The sequence below is a fragment of the Zosterops lateralis genome, assembly GCF_965231275.1.
Source record: "Zosterops lateralis genome assembly, chromosome: Z".
Taxonomy (NCBI): Eukaryota; Metazoa; Chordata; class Aves; order Passeriformes; family Zosteropidae; genus Zosterops; species Zosterops lateralis.
Genome location: NC_139800.1, coordinates 82,204,544 through 82,223,790, shown reverse-complemented (window position 1 = coordinate 82,223,790; position 19,247 = coordinate 82,204,544). Strand labels below are relative to the sequence as shown.

General features: G+C 43.2%; 1 protein-coding gene across 4 annotated transcripts in view; it reads right to left on the bottom strand.

Moving 5' to 3' along the window:
• Positions 1 to 19,247, bottom strand: part of LOC310923220 (zinc finger protein 711) — a 25,531-nt gene extending 6,284 nt beyond the window's left edge. For 3 of the 4 annotated variants that reach the window (XM_083884397.1, XM_083884399.1, XM_083884398.1), the window contains exons 1-9: positions 19,187 to 19,247; positions 14,465 to 14,570; positions 13,106 to 13,636; positions 5,538 to 5,696; positions 4,610 to 4,756; positions 3,907 to 4,044; positions 2,770 to 2,817; positions 2,113 to 2,256; positions 477 to 1,657 (exon numbers count right to left, since the gene is read on the bottom strand). In XM_083884397.1, coding sequence (XP_083740523.1) covers positions 480 to 1,657; positions 2,113 to 2,256; positions 2,770 to 2,817; positions 3,907 to 4,044; positions 4,610 to 4,756; positions 5,538 to 5,696; positions 13,106 to 13,636; positions 14,465 to 14,543 — 2,424 coding nt within the window. In that variant the 5' untranslated portion in view covers positions 14,544 to 14,570; positions 19,187 to 19,247 and the 3' untranslated portion in view covers positions 477 to 479. The remainder of the gene's footprint in view (positions 1 to 476; positions 1,658 to 2,112; positions 2,257 to 2,769; positions 2,818 to 3,906; positions 4,045 to 4,609; positions 4,757 to 5,537; positions 5,697 to 13,105; positions 13,637 to 14,464; positions 14,571 to 19,186) is intronic. The other variant, XM_083884400.1, reaches the window with a different exon arrangement.

Sequence of the window (19,247 nt, the reverse complement as noted above, 5' to 3'; positions counted from 1 at the left end):
TAAAATGTTGTGATGAAGTGTCTGACTAAAACTTCCCCATTCCAAACTGCACAAGAAGGGAAGAGGGGGCTCCTTTGCAAACCCTCTGTAGCTCACCCCACCAGGGATCTGCTTCCATACTGGAGACACACGTTGGGACTGACAGAATGGGTGACACAATCAGCTCTGCCCTGTCCTCTGGACTCAGCAATGGCAAATACTGTTCACTTGGAGACATTCATCCATCCTTCTGCAAATTTAAGACATTCATCCATCCTCTGCATTATCTAGTGCTCTTTAGGTTCTGATCAGCAACAATCATAGGGCTATGAGATCCCCTGCCAACCCTAATACTTTTTTAAGACTTTTAATACAAAGAATGTAAAGTTATGGTTTAATATCAAGCTTTGAAACCAGGAGAAACAGTTCGTGAGATTTATTTTTTTTCCCCAATTAGCATATCACAGTTTCTAACACCACTTCCTTCTGGAGCTCACCTATCACATTATGGCCTCTTTGTGGTGCCTCATTATGTGCTGATTTTTCTCGGAGGGCCTGCGGAAGCCCTTTTTGCAGTACTCACACCTGTGGGGGTAGTCTTTGGTGTGGATGGAGATGACGTGGCGCTTAAAGCCCGACGCGTCTGTGGTGCTGTACTCACAGTACTGGCACTGGTACACCTTCCTGCCACTGTGGGTCTTCATGTGCTTCTTCAGTTCGTTCTGCTGCCTGAAGCCCCTTTTACACCTTTTGCATTTAAAAGGCAGGTCCTTGGTGTGAACGGAGAGGATGTGCCCACTGAGTACAAAAGGATCGGAGGTTTTGAAGTCACAGTGCCTACACTGGTGGATCTTCTTCCCTTTATGGGTCTCGCTATGCTTCTTGAGCTCCGAGGGCCGGTGGAAGCCTTTCTCACACACCTCACACTTGTGGGGAAAATCCTTGGTGTGCACTGAGATGATGTGTCGCTTCAGGTCACTGGAGTTGGTGCTCTTGTGGTCACAGTGGGGACACTGGTGAGTCTTATGCCCTTGGAAGAGCTCGGTGTGCTGCTGCAGCTCCTTCTCGTCGGCGAAGGCCTGGGGACAGTGCTCACATTTGAAGGGCAGGTCGGTGCCGTGTTTGGTTTTGATGTGAGTTTTCAGGTTGGACTGGTCAGCACACCTGAACACGCAGTGCTGACACTGGTATGGCTTTTCCCCCGTGTGGGTCCTCATGTGCTTTTTCAGCTCCGAGGGGTGGCGGAAGCCCTTCCCGCACTCCACACACACATGAGGGAAGTTCTTGCTATGGACTGCCAGCAGGTGCCTGTTGAGCAGCCCCTGCTCTGCAGTCTCATAGTCACAATATTTGCACTTGTGGAGCTTGGGCTCCTTGTCCCTCAGGATGAGTTTATTGGAACTCAACGGGCTCGCCTCTCTGTATCTTCTTGTGTACTCTGTAAACTCGTGTGTTTTATCAACTTTATTTATAAGTTTATGGCTTTCCAGATGATTGTGGAAACTTACTTTTTTGTTAGTTGTAAAGTCACAGTCTGTACACTGGTACTTCTTCTTGATCATATGATCGGGATGGTTCTTCATATGCCTTTTCAAGAATCCTCTGGATTTAAATTTTTTCCCACAAATATGACAAGGGTAAACTGTTAAGGGCTGTCCATCAGGACCTATTATAACAGCTGTTTTTGAACAAACAAAAACAAGTTATGAAGGAAACATATTTACTGATTAACAAGTTTTAAATCAGCCAAGTGCTGTTCAGATTCATGCACTTACACTTGCAGCAGAGAGAGAGTGGCTCAGTAGTTTAAAAAAACCCCATCCACAGCACCTATAGTTTCTGTTTTAGAAACTGCTCAAACAGATCAGGAATATCACATGTGCGCTGAATATAGTCATGGGTACTTTTTAATAGCTTGCAACATTCCAATGAATTGCATCAGCCCTGAGTGTACTGACTCTGAATAGCAAAATATGACATTTTCTAGGCACAGAACTGGAGGGGGGAAGGACACAGGAAATACGCAAATCATCATTTATAGCTTTTAATTCTGCATCAGCTTAAAAAAGAGAAAAGGAATAGGACAGGAGTAAGTGGCACTCCATGACAATACCGTAACCATCCAGTGTTTACCTGTTTGCCATTGCCTGGCCTCTCCTCTCCTCCTTTTCTTGGTTTTTTGTTTGAGCACTCTATTAGTGCTAATGCTATCACAAATCTGCAGGTACTGTGTTGCATTACCGTTTTTGTTTTCTAATCGTGTATCCAAGTTATTTCCTAGAAACAAAAATTAGACACCATAAAAAACCTTAAACAACTTGTTTCTTTTGGACTGATCACTGGAATTGCACAGCAGCATTATCTATCTTCTAAAAACAAGCATTGCCCATTCCTCTACTACCAATATATATTAAAAAGAAATGTGCTAATAGGAACCCCTATCTTTCCTGTCAAAAGTCAAGGGTATGATTGTTTAAACACTGATTAATTTCTACATATATATCTTGATTTTTATGTAACTTATTTTTACTTCTTTACAACTGTATTATCTCTGCTCTGTCTGCAAAACTTAATTAAAAACTTGGAAGTGCCTCCCAACTTCCCCCCCCCCACCCCAAAGGCCTACAGACATCTAGAATTGTTTTTATTCAAAACAGTAGAGAAGGACTGTGGAGTCCTTCAATATCTAATTTATGGCTCATTCTTTGCATCTCTGATTACAAGCACTGACACAGAAATGTCTATTTTTTCAAAGACAGTGTTAGTTTTAATGCTGTTAAAAGTTCTCACCTGCCGCTTGACCATCTTCGTATCTTCGGGGAAGCCTTCTTTCATCTCCTGCAGAAAATGGTACTTTAGTCATTATAAAATAATATTCTTTTCAAAGTTGCTGCTTTTGAAAGCCTGATAATGAGAGAAAACTAACTTAGCTAATAAATAACAGGTTAGCACCATCCAAGTGGAGATGTGCAGCTTGATGTTGTGTAATCATGAGCCTCAGGAGACAAAAATCCCATCCCTGGGAGGAGTTAATATCCACCCCATCTGTGTTTGCATGCTTACCCTGCTGGCCCTCCTGCTTTCCATTATTAATATGCTTGTTTCTGCAAACTTTTAACCTCATCTATGCCCTCAGATTGCAATGCAGAGGTCATCTGAAATGCACACTTTGCTCCTGAGATGGAAGCAGGCAGATAAGAGGACTTGGCCCTTATCAGCCTCTCAGCACCACGAAGTTTTGGAGATGCACAAAGAATACCTCAGGAGCACATTCCTCATTTTGCACTGGAAGCATTTGCTGCAATGTGCCAAAGCTCTGTGGTTCTGAAGCACTTCACCAGCCCAACTGTTGGCTCTCATTACCACACCAAGGAATTTTCACTAACTTGCTTAATTAATTGTTACAGAGACTATGGATAACTTGATGCCCTTTTAACAAACATTTGCCACGCCAAAATCCAAGGAAATTATACAAAAGAACAGACAGAATTTACAATATATTCTAAGACATTTCCACTATTTGAAAACAAATCACTTTTTTGTTTCTCACCTGAAGGACTAACAGGCTTAAAACATGTATATAAATTATTAGGAACATATTTACATGTTTATTCCTACTATTCCCCTTTTCCCCCTTTCTCCTACTAATGTAAAATACTTAAGGCTGTTCATGTTGTTTAAGATCTTCAACATTAAACCCCACATACTCTGTACATCTGAGCTGGGATCTGAAACAAAATCAAACTTCTCCTAACAAGCTTTCCTTTCTATTCCACGAAACTCAACACACAGCAATCACTGGACGGCAGAGGTCAGGAGCTGTGTTCAAACCCCAAGAACAAGATGAGGTCATCCCAGCGGTGCTGGCAGCTGGCTGACAGAGGAAATAATGGCAGGGATTTTCAGGAAAGCAGCACAGGTTCCTACCGTAAGCAGCAGCCCAAGCAACGGGGACAAAGGTTTTATTCACGCCAGAGTCCTCAAGCTGGGTGTCTGGAAGGGATGTGGCTTCTTCTTCCCCTACAATAACTTCCATATAAACTTCATCTGCTATTTCAGCACAGCCTGGATGAAGGGAGGAGAATAAATCTTTAATTTTGTTCTGCATGTCCTAACTTTTCCTTCATTTAATTTGCTCTCTCTCTGATTGATACTCATTATAAATTAATTTTATTCCTTTGGCATTTAGGGGATCATTGCTTATTCAGCCATTCCTTAAAGAGAGAAAACATGTATCAATAAATACTAATCCAAAACAAACGCCCACAAAATCAATACACAAACTTAGGAATTTGCAACTGATGACATTTGCCCCTTTGTCAGAAAACGGCTTAATTCACAGTAGGAAAATAAAAAAAAAAGAAGTTTGACTAACCTCATTAACTTCATCCAGGGACATGTTAAATTTAATATAAATAATGAAATGATTGCACACAGTATGCACAAGTGCGTTATCCACATCACTTAAAAATTATAGCCTGCTTTTTATTTTTAGGGAAGATAAGCATAGCTTCCTACTACTTCAGACTGAAGAATTTTTCAGAAAAAAAATTTAAAATGTCCTTGAGAATGATGGTTATATAGGTGTACAAACAGCATGAGAAACAAAAATGTTTCTTATTATGCTTACTAATATCTTCATCTTCCTGAGAAGAGTCCTTAACAGCCATGTAAACCATTTTTTCTCGCTGCATTCTCCCAACACCTCCTTGTTCAATGACTCCAGCCACAGAATGGCCATTGTGGAAGTCACTCTCGGTGACAATTTCTGTCCCACCTTGAACAAAAAGAAGTTACACATATTAAGTCAATGTGAACAAAGCCACTGGTAAGATTAATTTCAGATCCAAGTATTTTTTTGACTTGCTGGGACCACCTCCCTGAGAGCAGCTCAGAGAACACCCCTTCTGGGAATTACTTCTCAGTCATCAGAGATTTTGGTTCTTCCTGCTTCTGCATGAGTAGTGTGTCCCTTGTGTCCCTGGAGACTGACAGCCCATCCCCACAGGAACAAACTGCATTTTAGGAACAGAGCCTGGGAATGATCCAGAGGTTTCAGCTCCAAGATCAACCAAGAGGGGGATTCTGCTTTTTCAGGAACAGACACAGGTGAGTTGTGCATACCCTCAGAGCACGGGGAGTGCTGATCTCTCCATGGGGAAAGGGAACTGCAGAGAATTCTGAGTCCCTTGGTTCACCTGCAGCCCCAGAAATCCTCCCCTCTTTCTGCAAAGGCCACCTAAGGCTCCCCCATCAATAAAAGGGATCCACTCCAGAGACTCTGCTGTGCTGACATACTTGTGTTTTGCAAAGTCAGAGAAAAGCAGCAGTTGAAAAACAGCTGTAGACACACAGCCACTTCTACATTTGGGCTTTGGCTGCCTGAAAATAGCCCTGCTCATCAAAAAAGAACTTGAGACTAACCCACAGCCAGCATTTGCTGCATCTGGGCAGCCTCTACAAATGTCTCTTACACAAAACACTTCAGTCACTGGATTACATGAAACGAAGAACAAACACTTCACACAAGTGAAAGAATAAATAGGATTTCAAGGTACCTATTTCAACATCATCTTCAGCTTCAGCTTTAAATATATAGACTTTGATAACTTCTGACCCAAAGCCATCATCTTTAGCAACATCATCATTTGCCACCTCGGTACTGATCTTCAAGGGAGTGCTTCCTATATGGTCCAATTTCTCTCCAACATCATCCACTGCAAAGAGAAGAGAATAATAATGAGGTTCAAACATAGTTTTAGAAGTTAAAATAATCGGTAGCATGATTTTCTCCACTATTCTCCCCATGCACAGGGAAGGTTTGTATTCCTAAGTGGCCTTTAAAAGCAGTTCATCTCAAGAAACTTAAAAGAGATCCCCAAAGTTCAGTATTTTATTGCATCTCGGGAAACATGGCAGGAATTACAGAATAAAGGACACAAGAGGGAGCTTGTCATCAAAGGGAATGAGGTAACTGGTTATGGCTGAAACTATTACTCTTAGAAAGCAAAAATTTATTAATCATTAAAATTAAACATCTATATAAAAGTGTTAAAATTAACCCAGAATTGCCTGTTAAGAGTTCTCAGAAGTTTCACTCTGAGGCATAGAGACTAAAATTCAGTGGCTGAAACTCTTGTGGAGTGTGATGACTTGAAAATAAGTGTGCATCAAAAATCTGACTGTATCTTCTCCCTAAAAGAAATGATGATTTTATCCACTTTACCACTTGAAAACGTACAAATTAATAAAGATTAATGCATGATATACAGCTGATCAACAGATGCAGTGACAATAAATCCAAATACTACGAGAGATTGACTCTCATTCTTTACACAACTCACTTGCTGATTATTTGCTTTATACATTCAAAATGTTCATTTAATTTCTAAGAAAAAAAAATACATCCAAACTATTAAAATTAACATATTTTGGTAAAAAGGGCATTTAGAGAGATCACCATAGATACACCTCAAATTGCCAACACAGAGGGCACTGAACTCAGCATTTCTCTGACACATGTACCAACACACTTCTCTCCAAGGATAAATTTAGCTCCTGTGCAGATGGTCAACACAAACCTGTGCAGTGCTCAACACCCACTGAAGTCCTCTAAATAGAGGAGAATCCCACAAAATGTAGGCAAAATCTGAATGAAATACATTCCAGGGAAACAGCACACGTAACATTAAAATACCCGTGCACTAAGCAAAGAAAAACTCCTTAAAACGAACATTGAGGTGAGAGCAGAGCTTCCCGATGCCATAGGGATGCCAAGGCTCTGATCCCTGGGAAAAGCTGGCTTACCTGGGATGGCTGCAGTGGTCCCCAATCCCCAAACCAGTTTCCTGCTCCCAGGGCACTGGTGGCTGCTCCCAAGAGCTGCTTTAACCCCCTGGAGTCACTTTAAGCCTTTAAGGCTTGGAGCAGTCACCAGAGGTGGGAAGGAGCAGGTGCCTCTCTGGCAGCAGGGGAGTGGAATCCACCCTAGCAATCCCAAACTAAGCTCTTCCCACTCATGGACAGGATTCCACAGACACATACCCAGCTCAAAGCACTGGGAAACCTCATTTCTATTCAGAAGTCTTGGACTGCACCAGGCGAGTACAGCAGTTACTGAGGACAGAACTGGATAAAATGTAGGCAAGTACAAGTAAGTATTTGGTTTTGTTTTAGAACCTCTGTGAAGTCTCGACTTTGATGAAAACTAATTCTGAGTTGGAAAGGCCCCAAAAGGATCATCAAGTCCAACTCTTAAATGAATGATCCATATGGGGATTGATCCCACAACTTCGTTATCAGCACCAGGCTCTATAACCTGAAACATCTATGGAAAACATTTTAAAAATGCTGGTGTAGCTGTTTGGTGGGGTTTGGGATTTTTTTGTAACTAACAGATTAATTTCATTGCTGGAAAAGTATCAAACATGGATCAGGAAAAAAATTAACTCAGAAAGAGAGTTTCTGGCTTTTTTAATTAAAAAAAACTTTTAAAATCTCTACTGATATCAATGCCAGGAACATCAGCACCTTGAGTGAGAGTCTGACAGGTGCTGCCTGATGTTTGTGTGACCTGGCAGGACACTGGGAACAGCCAGAGCACAAACACAGAGAGAGCCTCAAAGGAGAACCTGCAATATTCCTCTGACACTTCACTTTCCCAGCACCAGGTCATTAAACCCCTTTATACCCACTGAGAGAGTGTTACTGCACCTGATAATTGATATTTTAAATGCTGCCAGAATGGGGTTGTCAGAAGAGAGAAAAGTAGAGATGCTGAAATTCCCTTATCTTGGAATAAGTATTTTCGTTTACTAAGCATGAATTTATTAAAGACTTTTTTTTCTTTTCCTGCAAGGCTTTTAATGTTTATAAAAGTTTCTTACGCATGTTCTGGAAAATGATAAACATAAGTTTAATTTAATACAATGACCATTCCCACTGCGTATGTGAGTGTTGGAAGGACTGGAGGCAATTCCCAGTACAAGGAGGGATTATGTACCTAGCTCTATGACTGCCAAAAAGAGTATTTCAAAGCTTACAAACCCTGCCAGTTTAGAACTGGGAGGTGGTAATAAAGTTCTTTTCAAATCTGCAACTCAAGCAACACCAATTTTTTTCTGAACTCATATATACATAACATGTTACCAGTTTAACAGAAATAAGTATTTCTGTCCTGGGAAGTTCTTTGACAACCAGCAACTTTCTGCTGAACAGGGGAGTTACCACATATGTGACAGGAAGTTTTCTTCATGGAAAAATTTCCAACTATTTAACTAATATGATGTGACAGTGACTGTGCACCACTATGGGGCCGGTGAAATCATGTACGAAAAAAATCCCACAATTTTAGATAGTTACATCAACTGCAATGCCATAAACATTACATGAAGGGAAAAAAAAGGGAAATTTTCCCATTTTTTGAAGAATGTTTTCATCAAAAGAGAACCCAAAACAAAAATATAGCACATACACTTACATACTGTGTTTTAATATTGCCTGCAAAGCTCCCAAATCTTCAACATCCCTTAAAAATAGAATCCTGTTTTAGAGGGGCAAACTTAGAACAGTATTTTTAACATTTGTGGTTACTTCTACACCATCAACCATCCTGTGTACTCTACACACACACACAAAAAAGAAATAAAAAATTGGTCTTTACAATTTAAGCTAAAAAAATGGAAACCAATCAGGAAGTTTGTGTATCCAGGGCCTCTGGGATCACTTTTCGAAAAAAAACCAAATGTGTAATATAGCAAAATTTAGAAAATATCATCTGGGCTGAGAAAATTATATCAATAGAGACTGTTATCTATAAGATGTTACTTTTTGTTTCAAATACAACAAAACACACAGAATTGGCAACTGCTTTTGCTTAAAGTCCTGTCTTATCTGAAATACATCTCATGGCTTCCATCTACCTTTTAAACAGATTTAGGTAAGAGAAAAACAACACAACAGGACAAGTAACCTTTGTCAGGTTCTAAAATACTGTTGGTTTTTAGAACAGCTGATGAAAATATTGTTGTCTAAGATGCTTTCAATCACTGCTAACCCACCAGTGCTAAATCCCCTGCCGCTTTTCCCAGGGATAGCTCAGGGGAACAGGGAATGCTTGTTTCCTTTCTGTCAATGGAATATCAAAGTGTCTTCCAGCTCTGACTCACCCACCAGAAGCACTACATGTTATTATCTGGACCCTTAAAATAAACTGAGAAAACACAACAGAGAACATCCATAAATAGATGCTGAATCCTCCTAAGTGAACAAGCTTTAAAGGAAAACTCAGCACACTCCCAGCATTAAACTTACCTGGCTTGGCTGTTTTCAGGTGTGTGATGTCCAGATTCACCGTGGATTGCCAGCTCCCAATCCATGTGATGCCTCACATGCACTATGCTGGTGATACCACAGCCACCAGAGGAGCAACACGAGGGCAAGGTAAGTCCCACGCTTTGACAATTCTCCGGGATTTTCTAATGTCTGAGCTACTAAAGTCCCATGGGTTCAAATAGAGGAGTAGGAATCCTAAAATGCTTAGCAAACGAGGCAACAGTGTAAGACACTACAAAGGAGGTGTTGGTGGCACAGTACCTTACCCCCGGGCCAGCTCCAGTGTGGGTCAGTGGTGGCTTTGAGGTCACCAGAATAGTGCATGGGGCCGGCACGCGGAGCGGGGGCTGGCAACCCGCTGTGCGTCTGAATATCGCAAACCTGAAAAACAAAAGAGGGGAGGCTTCACTCCACTGCCCACGGCCCCTCAGCACGGCCTGTGCTGCTCTCCAGCTCCATCTCACTCTGACAGGGGCTGGGGTCAGGGGCCCACACCGCTTTTGGGAGTCAAATCCTTTTTATCAAGGCGTTCTGATGGTTTAAAGCCAAAAACTGTCAACACCCTGTGGTGTTCGTGTTGTGATAAAGTAGATGTTTTAAGTCCTATGCTTATAAAGCTGGTCTGAAAAAGCTTTTCACACTGCAGAGTGGTGATAATCTTCCAGTGAAAATTCCCAATCACAAAACCATACACAGATAAGTCACAGAATATCAAGAGGAACTTACTATTGTCCAAATGGTATTTACACAGAAAATGTCATAACCAGGCGTATAAAGTATCTACACAGGAATGTCACCTCAAGATGGTGAAAAGTCACCTTCCAGTAAAGTCCCTTCCAACCCAACCCATTCTATGGTTCTGCCATTTAAGCTGTAACTCCCAACAAGAACTAGGGAAATTAAAACCCCACAGTCAGTTCCATACCCTAAAAAGTCATATTTTGGTAGTTCCCACATGTGTTCCACAGAACAACTCATGGTATTCCCTAAGGGCATATCTGGCATCTTACGTAAAGTCTCCCCTTTTTAGATGCTAAATTTCATTAAAAGACAACTAAGTATTTTGAAACTCTTTACAAGTATCACTTTGGTGTGATTTACATTATAAAAAACAGTTCAATAGTCCTTTATATGTACCCCAAATGAAATACTTCACTTTCTACAATATTGATAGCATTTGACAATTGAATACATATAAGTAAATAAAAAGTTTTGACCTGCTTGTTAAACTGAGGTCTTTGTCTATTCTACACAACACATTATCTCCATAAACAAAAAATTCAAGGGCAGTATTTAAAGAATAAAAGAAATAAAAACTGTGTAAGAATGATTCATCACTACTTACAAGAACACAATAGCAGACACTTTGTGGGGTCAGGCTGGCATCCCCAGTACAACACAGGCTCAAAACTTAGGAAACACAACAGAGCTTACAGGTCTTTATCAGTGATCCAGATGAAGTGATCACTTTGCAGATGACACTGAGCTGGGGAAGTGTTGATGCTGGAGGTGGGAAGCTCTGCAGGGGAGTCTGGACAGGCTGGATCCATGGGCTGAGGCCAATTGTGGGGGTTCACAAGTGCCAGGTCCTGCCCTGGGGTCACAACAAGCCCATGGAAAGTCCAGGCTGGGCAGAGGGGCTGGGGAAGGCCCTGGGGGTGCTGGTGACAGTGGCTGGACACCAACCCAGGTGGGCAAGAGGCCAGTGGACCTGGCTTGGATCAGGAATGGTGTCCAGGAGAATCAGAGCAGTGCTGTCCCCTGTGCTGGCACTGCTGGGGCACCTCCAGTGCTGGGGGCAGCTCTGGGACCCTCAGGACAAGAGGGACACTGAGGGGCTGGAGCGTGTCCAGGGGAGGGAATGGAACTGGGAATGGACTGGAGCCCCAGGAGAGGCTGAGGGAGCTGGGAAAGGGGCTCAGCCTGGAGAAAAGGAGGCTCAGGGGGGACCTTGTGGCTCTACACAACTCCCTGACAGGAGGGGACAGCTGGGGGAGGTCGGGCTCTGCTCCAGGGAACAGGGGAGCAGCCTTGAACTGCGCCAGGAGAGGCTCAGGTTGGACACTGGGAAAAGTCCCTTCATGGCAAGGGCTCTGCAGGCCTGGCACAGCTGCCCAGGGCAGTGGTGGAGTCCCCATCCCTGGTGGGATTCAAAAGCCAAGTGCATGTGGCCCTTGGGGACATGGTCAGTGGTGTCCCTGGCAGTGCTGGAAGAATGATTACATTCAGTAATCCTACAGCTCTTTCCCACCCCAACCGATTCCATGACTGCCTCAATTTATCTAAATGATCACTTAAAATAAAATCCTAGATTAATAATGTAGGTTCCAACTGTGACTACTCAGGCACATCACCATTATACATATATAAAAATTTAATTTGCTGAAAACTAGGCCTCAAAACGGCCTTGAAACATTGTGCAAGCCAAGCTTGGGAGCACCTGACAAAACCAGGAATGTGTCAGACACACGTGGGGCCATCAGGTGCTCTGGTCTAAGTGCAGGATCATCAGCGTCAATCACTCATCAACCTCAGAAGGAATCCCAAAGATGACTGTACTTACAATGACAAGGGAAATAGCCAGTTACAGAATAAACGCATCCTAAGTACTCTGTCAGAAAGGAGGAATTTGTGCAGTGAAACAACTGACTGTAAAAATGGTGTTCCTTTCATTACAGAAACACACAGGTTTGGTTTTTTTTGTTGCAGGTCTAATTTGCTTTATAGACTCTTCAGTTCCTTTTTCAAAAAGACCTCCTTTTGACTTCTGTTAGTGACACAGTAATGATGGAAAACTTTAAAAATCATTGCTGTACATCCTATACTGAACAAAAACAAAAATGTATTTTGCTTAAGGGACATAAATGCTATAAGAGAGGGAAATCATTATAATCACGAATCAGTGGTGTCCTCTGTCACGAAGTTTTTAATAATTGCAGCTTGTTGTGAACAGACTGACACTTTGACACACTTGGCATTGACTTTTTTTTTTACATATTGCTTCTGACTAAATAAAATCTGTTTTGACCTACTCACATTTCAATAAGTGATCTGAAGAAGTAAAAAAATTTAAATTACTTGGAATATATTTTATGGAATTTATGTAGCAGCAACAACTGGCACCTTGGGTATAATGCAAGCACTGAGGAAACACAAAGGACCCAAGGTTGTTTCAGCAGCCAACTTCAGCTACCTGTCAACAGGATCATATGGAGGTGGATGCTGTGTGGGAACTGGAATGTGCTAATGAGCCAGTCCATTAATGAGCATGACCCCCTATTTCCAAGTTCAGCCCAGAACAGCACAAGGGACCATGAAATGCCTATTATATTTTTTAATACACAAAACAAATCAGATTTTGTGGACACATTGAGAAAACTTTGAGATCTTAAAAAAAAATATTGCTTCGTGGGACTCTCCTGATTAATCTCAATATGTTATTTTTACATGAATCTACACAGCATTGTAATATACCTGTGCTGTTTTTTAGAAAAAAGTCGTATATTCAAAATAAATTGAATGTTTAACTTTCCAAGTTATTTTTGTTAAATTTCCCAGAATATCTAGTTTCAGAAGCACAAACATAGACACCCACTCATTCAGCAGCACCAATGTCCTTCTCATTCTTGTTGTATCAGTGATTTTTCATCAAACCCCCAAATCCAGACACCAGAATTAACTGGGTACCAGCCTATTCCCTGAATGCTCCAGGAGTCCAGCTACAGGAATTTCTCCCCACCAGAGCACTTCCAGCTCAGCTCCCTCCTGCTTCCATCTCCCTTTGTGGACTTACAGGATATCATCAGGTAGTCCTCCGAGGTGCTCTTGCCGTCGTCGTCGTCCTCGGTTTTGATGGTGACGGTGGAGCCGGGGACGGTTCCGGCCGCCTGGATCACCGTTTCCGGATCCGAGTTGGCCACCAGCACCTCCTCCGACACCATGGTGGGCGACTGGGCCCCGGACACCGAGTCCTGCACCACGTGCTCCAGGTGCCCCTCAGGGCCCGTGACCAGGTCAGCCACAAACACCTGCTCGGGCACCCGCACGGTCTCTGTGATCAGGTCGGAGGCCAGAACGTGGTCCCCGGTGTCCAAGGCCTCCTCGATGGCCACGTCGGCCTCCAGCACCGCGTCAGGCACGATGACGCCCTCGGTGACAACGTCCGTCTCCGTGATGATGTCGGGCCCCTGCACCACCTCGGCTGCTAGCCCGTGATCCAGGGTTATCCCGTCGTCCGTCACCACGTCGGAAACCAGGACGGCCTCGGGGACTGACACAACGATGTGGTCTCCATCGATGTGAGCAGTGCCAGCCATTCCAGCCACTAGGGAGCAACCGTGAACCAGGAGAAAAATGTCACAATTACTGCACCGGCAGCCACTCTGTCTAAGGAATGGAGTTATCACACAGACAGTTAAACACAGATGTAAAAATCTGTTACTTCTCCACATCCACCTTTATCACCAGATAAACACTGCCCGTAGCAGCCTGCTCTGTACAAGTTAAGATAAACAAAACACACCACTCCAAGACATAACATGGAGTTTGTCCCAAACTTAGGATCTGTTAAAAACTGAAGGCCAGTTTACAATTCAGTCCTTTTTAATTCCTAGTAAGAAAACACTTCACTGCAGCAGCAATATGAACCTTCACAGAATACTTGTGTGATACTGGAAGTGTATAACAAACCATCCACTGCTGTTACAATAAAAGGACTCATCCTTTGGACTGCAAGGGCCTTGTTAAAAAGAAACACTCAGTTTTATGCAATATTTACAGTAAAATTTCCAACAACTTCCACATCACAAGGAATGGCTGGAGGTAGAAACCTGTTTTTCATTACCAGACTGGACTGGCAAATCATGTTTGCAGACTACTTTTCTAGACATAACAAAAATTGCACATTTTTGAACTATTTTAACACACAAACAGCAGTTTTAATCTTGAAAACACTCAAGAAAATGGTTCTTATCAGAAAAAAATATTAAAAAAATTATAAAACTATTAAAATATAAAAATATTAAAAAATAATTAACATTATTCTGTGTTGCAATTCAAATGCAAATATCTTGATGAAGACATGGTCCTTCCTAATACCTGAGAAGATCATCTCCTGATTTTACTCATTACTTTTAATAGTTAAAATGTTTACCAAAATCTTGCATGATCATAGTGTGAGGCATTTTGGATTCCTGTGTTTGCAATCCAAGACTTCCGCCACCAGGATCCATATTCAGCCAAATTCATTCACAAATAAACTGCAATAAAACAAAAATGAGAATTTATGTTTGACAGTGTACTTGTAGTTGATCAGGTTTATTGGATTGATGTGTTACACTGACAAAGACAGAGAAGTATTTATTTTAAAAAATCAAGAAGACCATAAGCAACACTTTGCACAATTCACTTTACTATTTTGGTATATATTTTTTGATCTTAGCATAACAATAAATATTAGCAACTGTGCACAAAGCAGCCTCTGCTCTGCCCCTGAGTGTACAGGGGCAATAACTAATTATCAAGACTGGTGATTCTGGATGTGTGGAGCTACAATGAAGAAAGTGGAGAATTGTATTGGGTCAATTTTTCCAATTCTTTCAAAATTTGGATATATGAGACACTTCAAAACCAATTTTTAATGTGTACATTTAACTGGGGACGCTGAATCTCTTTGACAAGATACAGCTACACAAAGTCACTCCCAGAGTAAGAAAAAGCATTTGACAGTGTTCCTACAAAACACAAGAGAGAAGGATAAAATCACCATTCCAGCACTGGTATCAAACACTGAAGTGGGGGGATCCTAAATTACTTTGCCATTTGCTGAAACCCAAAGGATTTTACACAAATCCTCAGTGCAGACAAAGTGACTCCACAGAAGCACCCACAAGATCAGAAAGAGCTCAGGGCTTTCACAGGTGAAAAATCTCAAGCCTAAAACAATCCCTGTTGCCCAAGACTAAAACCTTGTACGTTCCTGCCCTCTCGTATCCAAGAATCAGAAAAAGTGACAACATCACAGAGCAAAGAAGTTTCAGGGGTTGTGGGAAGTGAATGCAGAGTCAGAGCCCAGAACTGTGACCTGAGGGGGGCAGAGAGGAGCAGGGAGTACAAATCTTTCAAGGGTAAGTCTCCAAAGTGTGCTGCCTTCCTCTTGTAGCACCAACCTTGTTTTTGCTCTCCTAGAATCTCATGAAACCACCCGTACCGCACCACAAGAATTCATTAAATCTTTGCATCCAAATCCAAACTGAGGGAAACTCCAACTACTTTGTGGCAGAACGCACTTAACACCCCCACAGTGAGTGAGCTCTGCCTCAAGAACCAACACAGCCAAGGCCAAGCCAAGCTGTAGGAAAAAGGGCCCAAAATCTGAGAGACCTCTAAGGCAGAGTGGAGGGCCCAGGACCTCCCAGAACTCCTGAGCTCCTCCAGAAAAGGCGCTCAATGGTGGCAATTGCAAGGAAAAGCCACCGATCCACCCCAAGGAGATCTGAATTCAAGAATACGAGAAAAGTCAAACATTATCCATGAGGAAAGTTGGCCAGGAGTTCATTAATTCAATTCCACCCCAAAATCAAATTCTTTCAGCACTGTAAGGATCACAGAGCAGCATCCAGAGTGATGCAATGCTCCATCACTCCCAAATTACTGCCACAGCCATCCAAAATTCTCCCTGAAACTAATGAATTCTTGCTCGTACAAAATATAATGCAGCTCTAGAGCATAAATAGCTCATTTAACTATTTCGGAATTAAAGCAATATCTAATACTTCCTGACCACAACCTTTGCATTCAGGGAACCATTTTTCCAGAGTAAATGGATATGAGAAGTTACATCAATCTGACATTACAGGAAGAATATCCCAGACTTTTTTCTTCTCAATAAGCAACTTATTTCCAGATTAAACAATTAGATGCACAACTATATTATGTATTGTGGCACATAGAAAAATTTAATACAAAGTAGGACTGTAATCTGAATTTAAATTTCTGCAGGGAAAGCAAATTACCACTAAAAGAGTATTTTCCTGATAGTTAACAAAGTTAAGGGATGGCACCAGCCATCCCTTAAATTTCCCCTAAAATCAGAGCTGGATGATGACACTCAGTCAACAACCCTGCTGAAGTTGTACCAACCCTATGAACAATGTCCTTGTAAACCCTCACTGCAGACAAAGGACCGACCTGAATCAACCACACAATCACAAATTTATTTTTTGTACCAACTTTGGGATCTTAAAGAGCAGGAAAAGCCCTTCCTGCTCCTGCTGGAAGAATTAACCCTGGGCAAGGCCCACGGCTGCCCCCAAACCAGGTGGTTCTGCTCACAGGTTGCAGCAGTGCAGATGATGCAGTTTCACCTATCACATATGCAGGCAAATCTTGTTATTGGGAACAGCAAAAAAATGCAGTGCAGTGATTAATTGTGGTTCTTCTCAGCTTCCTCCTGTAGTACACTGTGTAACACACCCACACCACCACAGACAAATCCAATCACAGCTTTGGGAAGGGAGGAATTAGGCATAAAGCCACAATTCCACACCCTGTCACAATCCCAAACTTAGCCGTTCCTCTCTTCCTCTAACTTGTAACATCTCGAGTTTTTCCTCTCAATTCTCCTTCTCCTCTGGATATTTAAAGACAGTGAAAATGTCTTTGGCATCAGCCAATAAAATATTCACTTTGATTTTTTAAATATTCCATTGTATTTTTCATTGATTTTTTTAAATTACAGCATGCTGTCTTGGCTCAGGAAAGAACACTTTATCACCACATCCCAAAATGAAGTATTCCATGCAGAGTCTTCACTGAGACTCCCAGAGCAGTGTCTCAAGGCTAAATTTTTTTAAATATCTCTTTATCTGGAATGGTTTGGCTTTTCTCAAAAATAACAGTTCTCTTTCTAATGAGCTTGAAAGTTCATTTCAATCTATTTCAGCTCTTTATGCCAAAACTCTTCCTTAGACGGAAGCTAAGACTGTCAAGGAATTAGCTTAGACTGTCAGCTAAGACAGGCAAGGAATTTTAGAGTAGAAATGATATCTGACCTCTCTGACTACAACTGTAAATTACTTCTGCACATGACATTTTTAAAAATCAAGGGTAATGGTTGGCAGTTTGGAATGACCTAAGGACACCCAACAGCAACGCTAACCGAAAAACTGCAAGTTCCCAGGATACACATCGATCTGTCCTTAGCCTGCTCTTCCTAAAGAAAGTATCACAAAATAACCAGGAGTATTTTCATTTTAGAGAGAGTTTAAGGAAACACTCCAAATGCAAAAGATCTTTAGCAAAACATTTTAAGGAGGAGGGATAACAACCAATGCTTCAGCACTTCTACCACTCCCAGGAAAAACAGGGTGTCACTGGTGTTCCCAGGGGGACAAGGCAACTCCCAATCCCTGTGCTGGCTTCCAGGCATTGTTGCTGTATTTAAAATGTGTGTAACATAAACAACATTTCTACAGACCGCCAATTACAACATGCCAATTACAGCTTAAATACGTGCTCTTTATTTATGTACCTTTAGGAACACATTTTGTGTGGTCTTGCAAATGTTGGGCATCTCCCCAGTTTATACACACCTTTACTCCCAGTAGGTTCAGGTGGTGTATTTCCACATGAAGCCTAATTGCATGGTCAGCCCTTAATCTCTCCTTTAAAATAGTGGATTTCTTCTGAATAATTTACATCTTGTTTACACGCTCCAAAGGAAAACACAACATCATACACTGCTGGTGTTTTGGATATTCACAAGATGCAAATGCGTATTTGCATTAAACCAAAAGGACCAGGCTCAGCCATAGAGCAATCGAACAATAAATAAACTTCTATGCCGTTGAAAAATACGAACCAGATGCTGTGTAACCATTTAATTTCTTAACATTCAAGTTGAAGGACAAAAAATTATCCTCGCCTGATGACACGGTTTTCGTTTTTTCCGCCCCTAATTTTAATGCAGCAACCGACAGAAACGCAATGAGAAACGTCCTGCCTGCACAAAAATCTTAATTAGAAAACCCCAAATAATAAACTGACGGGCAGGTTACCATAGACCCTTAGCAGAGAACGGACTGGGTATAAAAAACCAGCATACCATTTTAAAGTCCTTTATTGTGTCCACCTAGGAAACACCACGACAACTTACACTCTAAATCCGTGTAAAACGCCACAGACAAAACCAGTGAACGAGATTTTGTCTCTTTAGCTGCCTGAAACGCGCTAAAGGCTCTTAACACAAAAAAATAAATAGAAAAAGAAAATTACATCTACGCGTTGTTGCACCAATAAAACTTCCCGCGGTAAAACCCACGGGCAGAGCCGGCCGGCGGTGCCCAGGGCCGGGGCTGGCGGTGCCCGGGGGCGCCAGCGGCTCCCGGCGCATCCCGGCACATCCTCTCCCTCCCTCCCTCCTTCCCTCCTCCCTCCCGCGCGTGCCCGGCGCGGGCGCGCCCGCGGAGCCGCCGGGGCGGGGGGAGGCGGCGCAGGGAGCGCGGGGACAAAGGAGCGGGTGTCCCGCCGCGGGGTGGGCCGGGAGCCGGGCACGGCGCCGGGATACCGCCGTCCCGCCGGGAATAACCCGGTGCTGCCCGGGGTAACGCCGTCCCGCCGCCCCGAGTCGCGGCCTCCCCGCCCCGCCGGCCCGGCCGACATCTTGTGTTCCGCCATTTTCTGGCCGCCCGCGCGGCCCCTCCGCCGCCGGGCCCGCCCGCACCGCCCGCCCGCCGCGGCACCGCCGGGCCCGCCCGGGGCTCGCCCGCCCGCCCGCCCGGGGACGGCCGCGGCCCGCAGCCGGCGCGGCGGCGGCGGCGGTGCCGGAGCGCGGCCTGCGCGGCTCCCCCGTGCCCGCGCCCGTGCCCCGGCTCACCTGTGCAGGCCCGGGGAGCGCCGGGCCCGCGGGACGCGCCGGGGCCGGGCCGGGCCTGGGC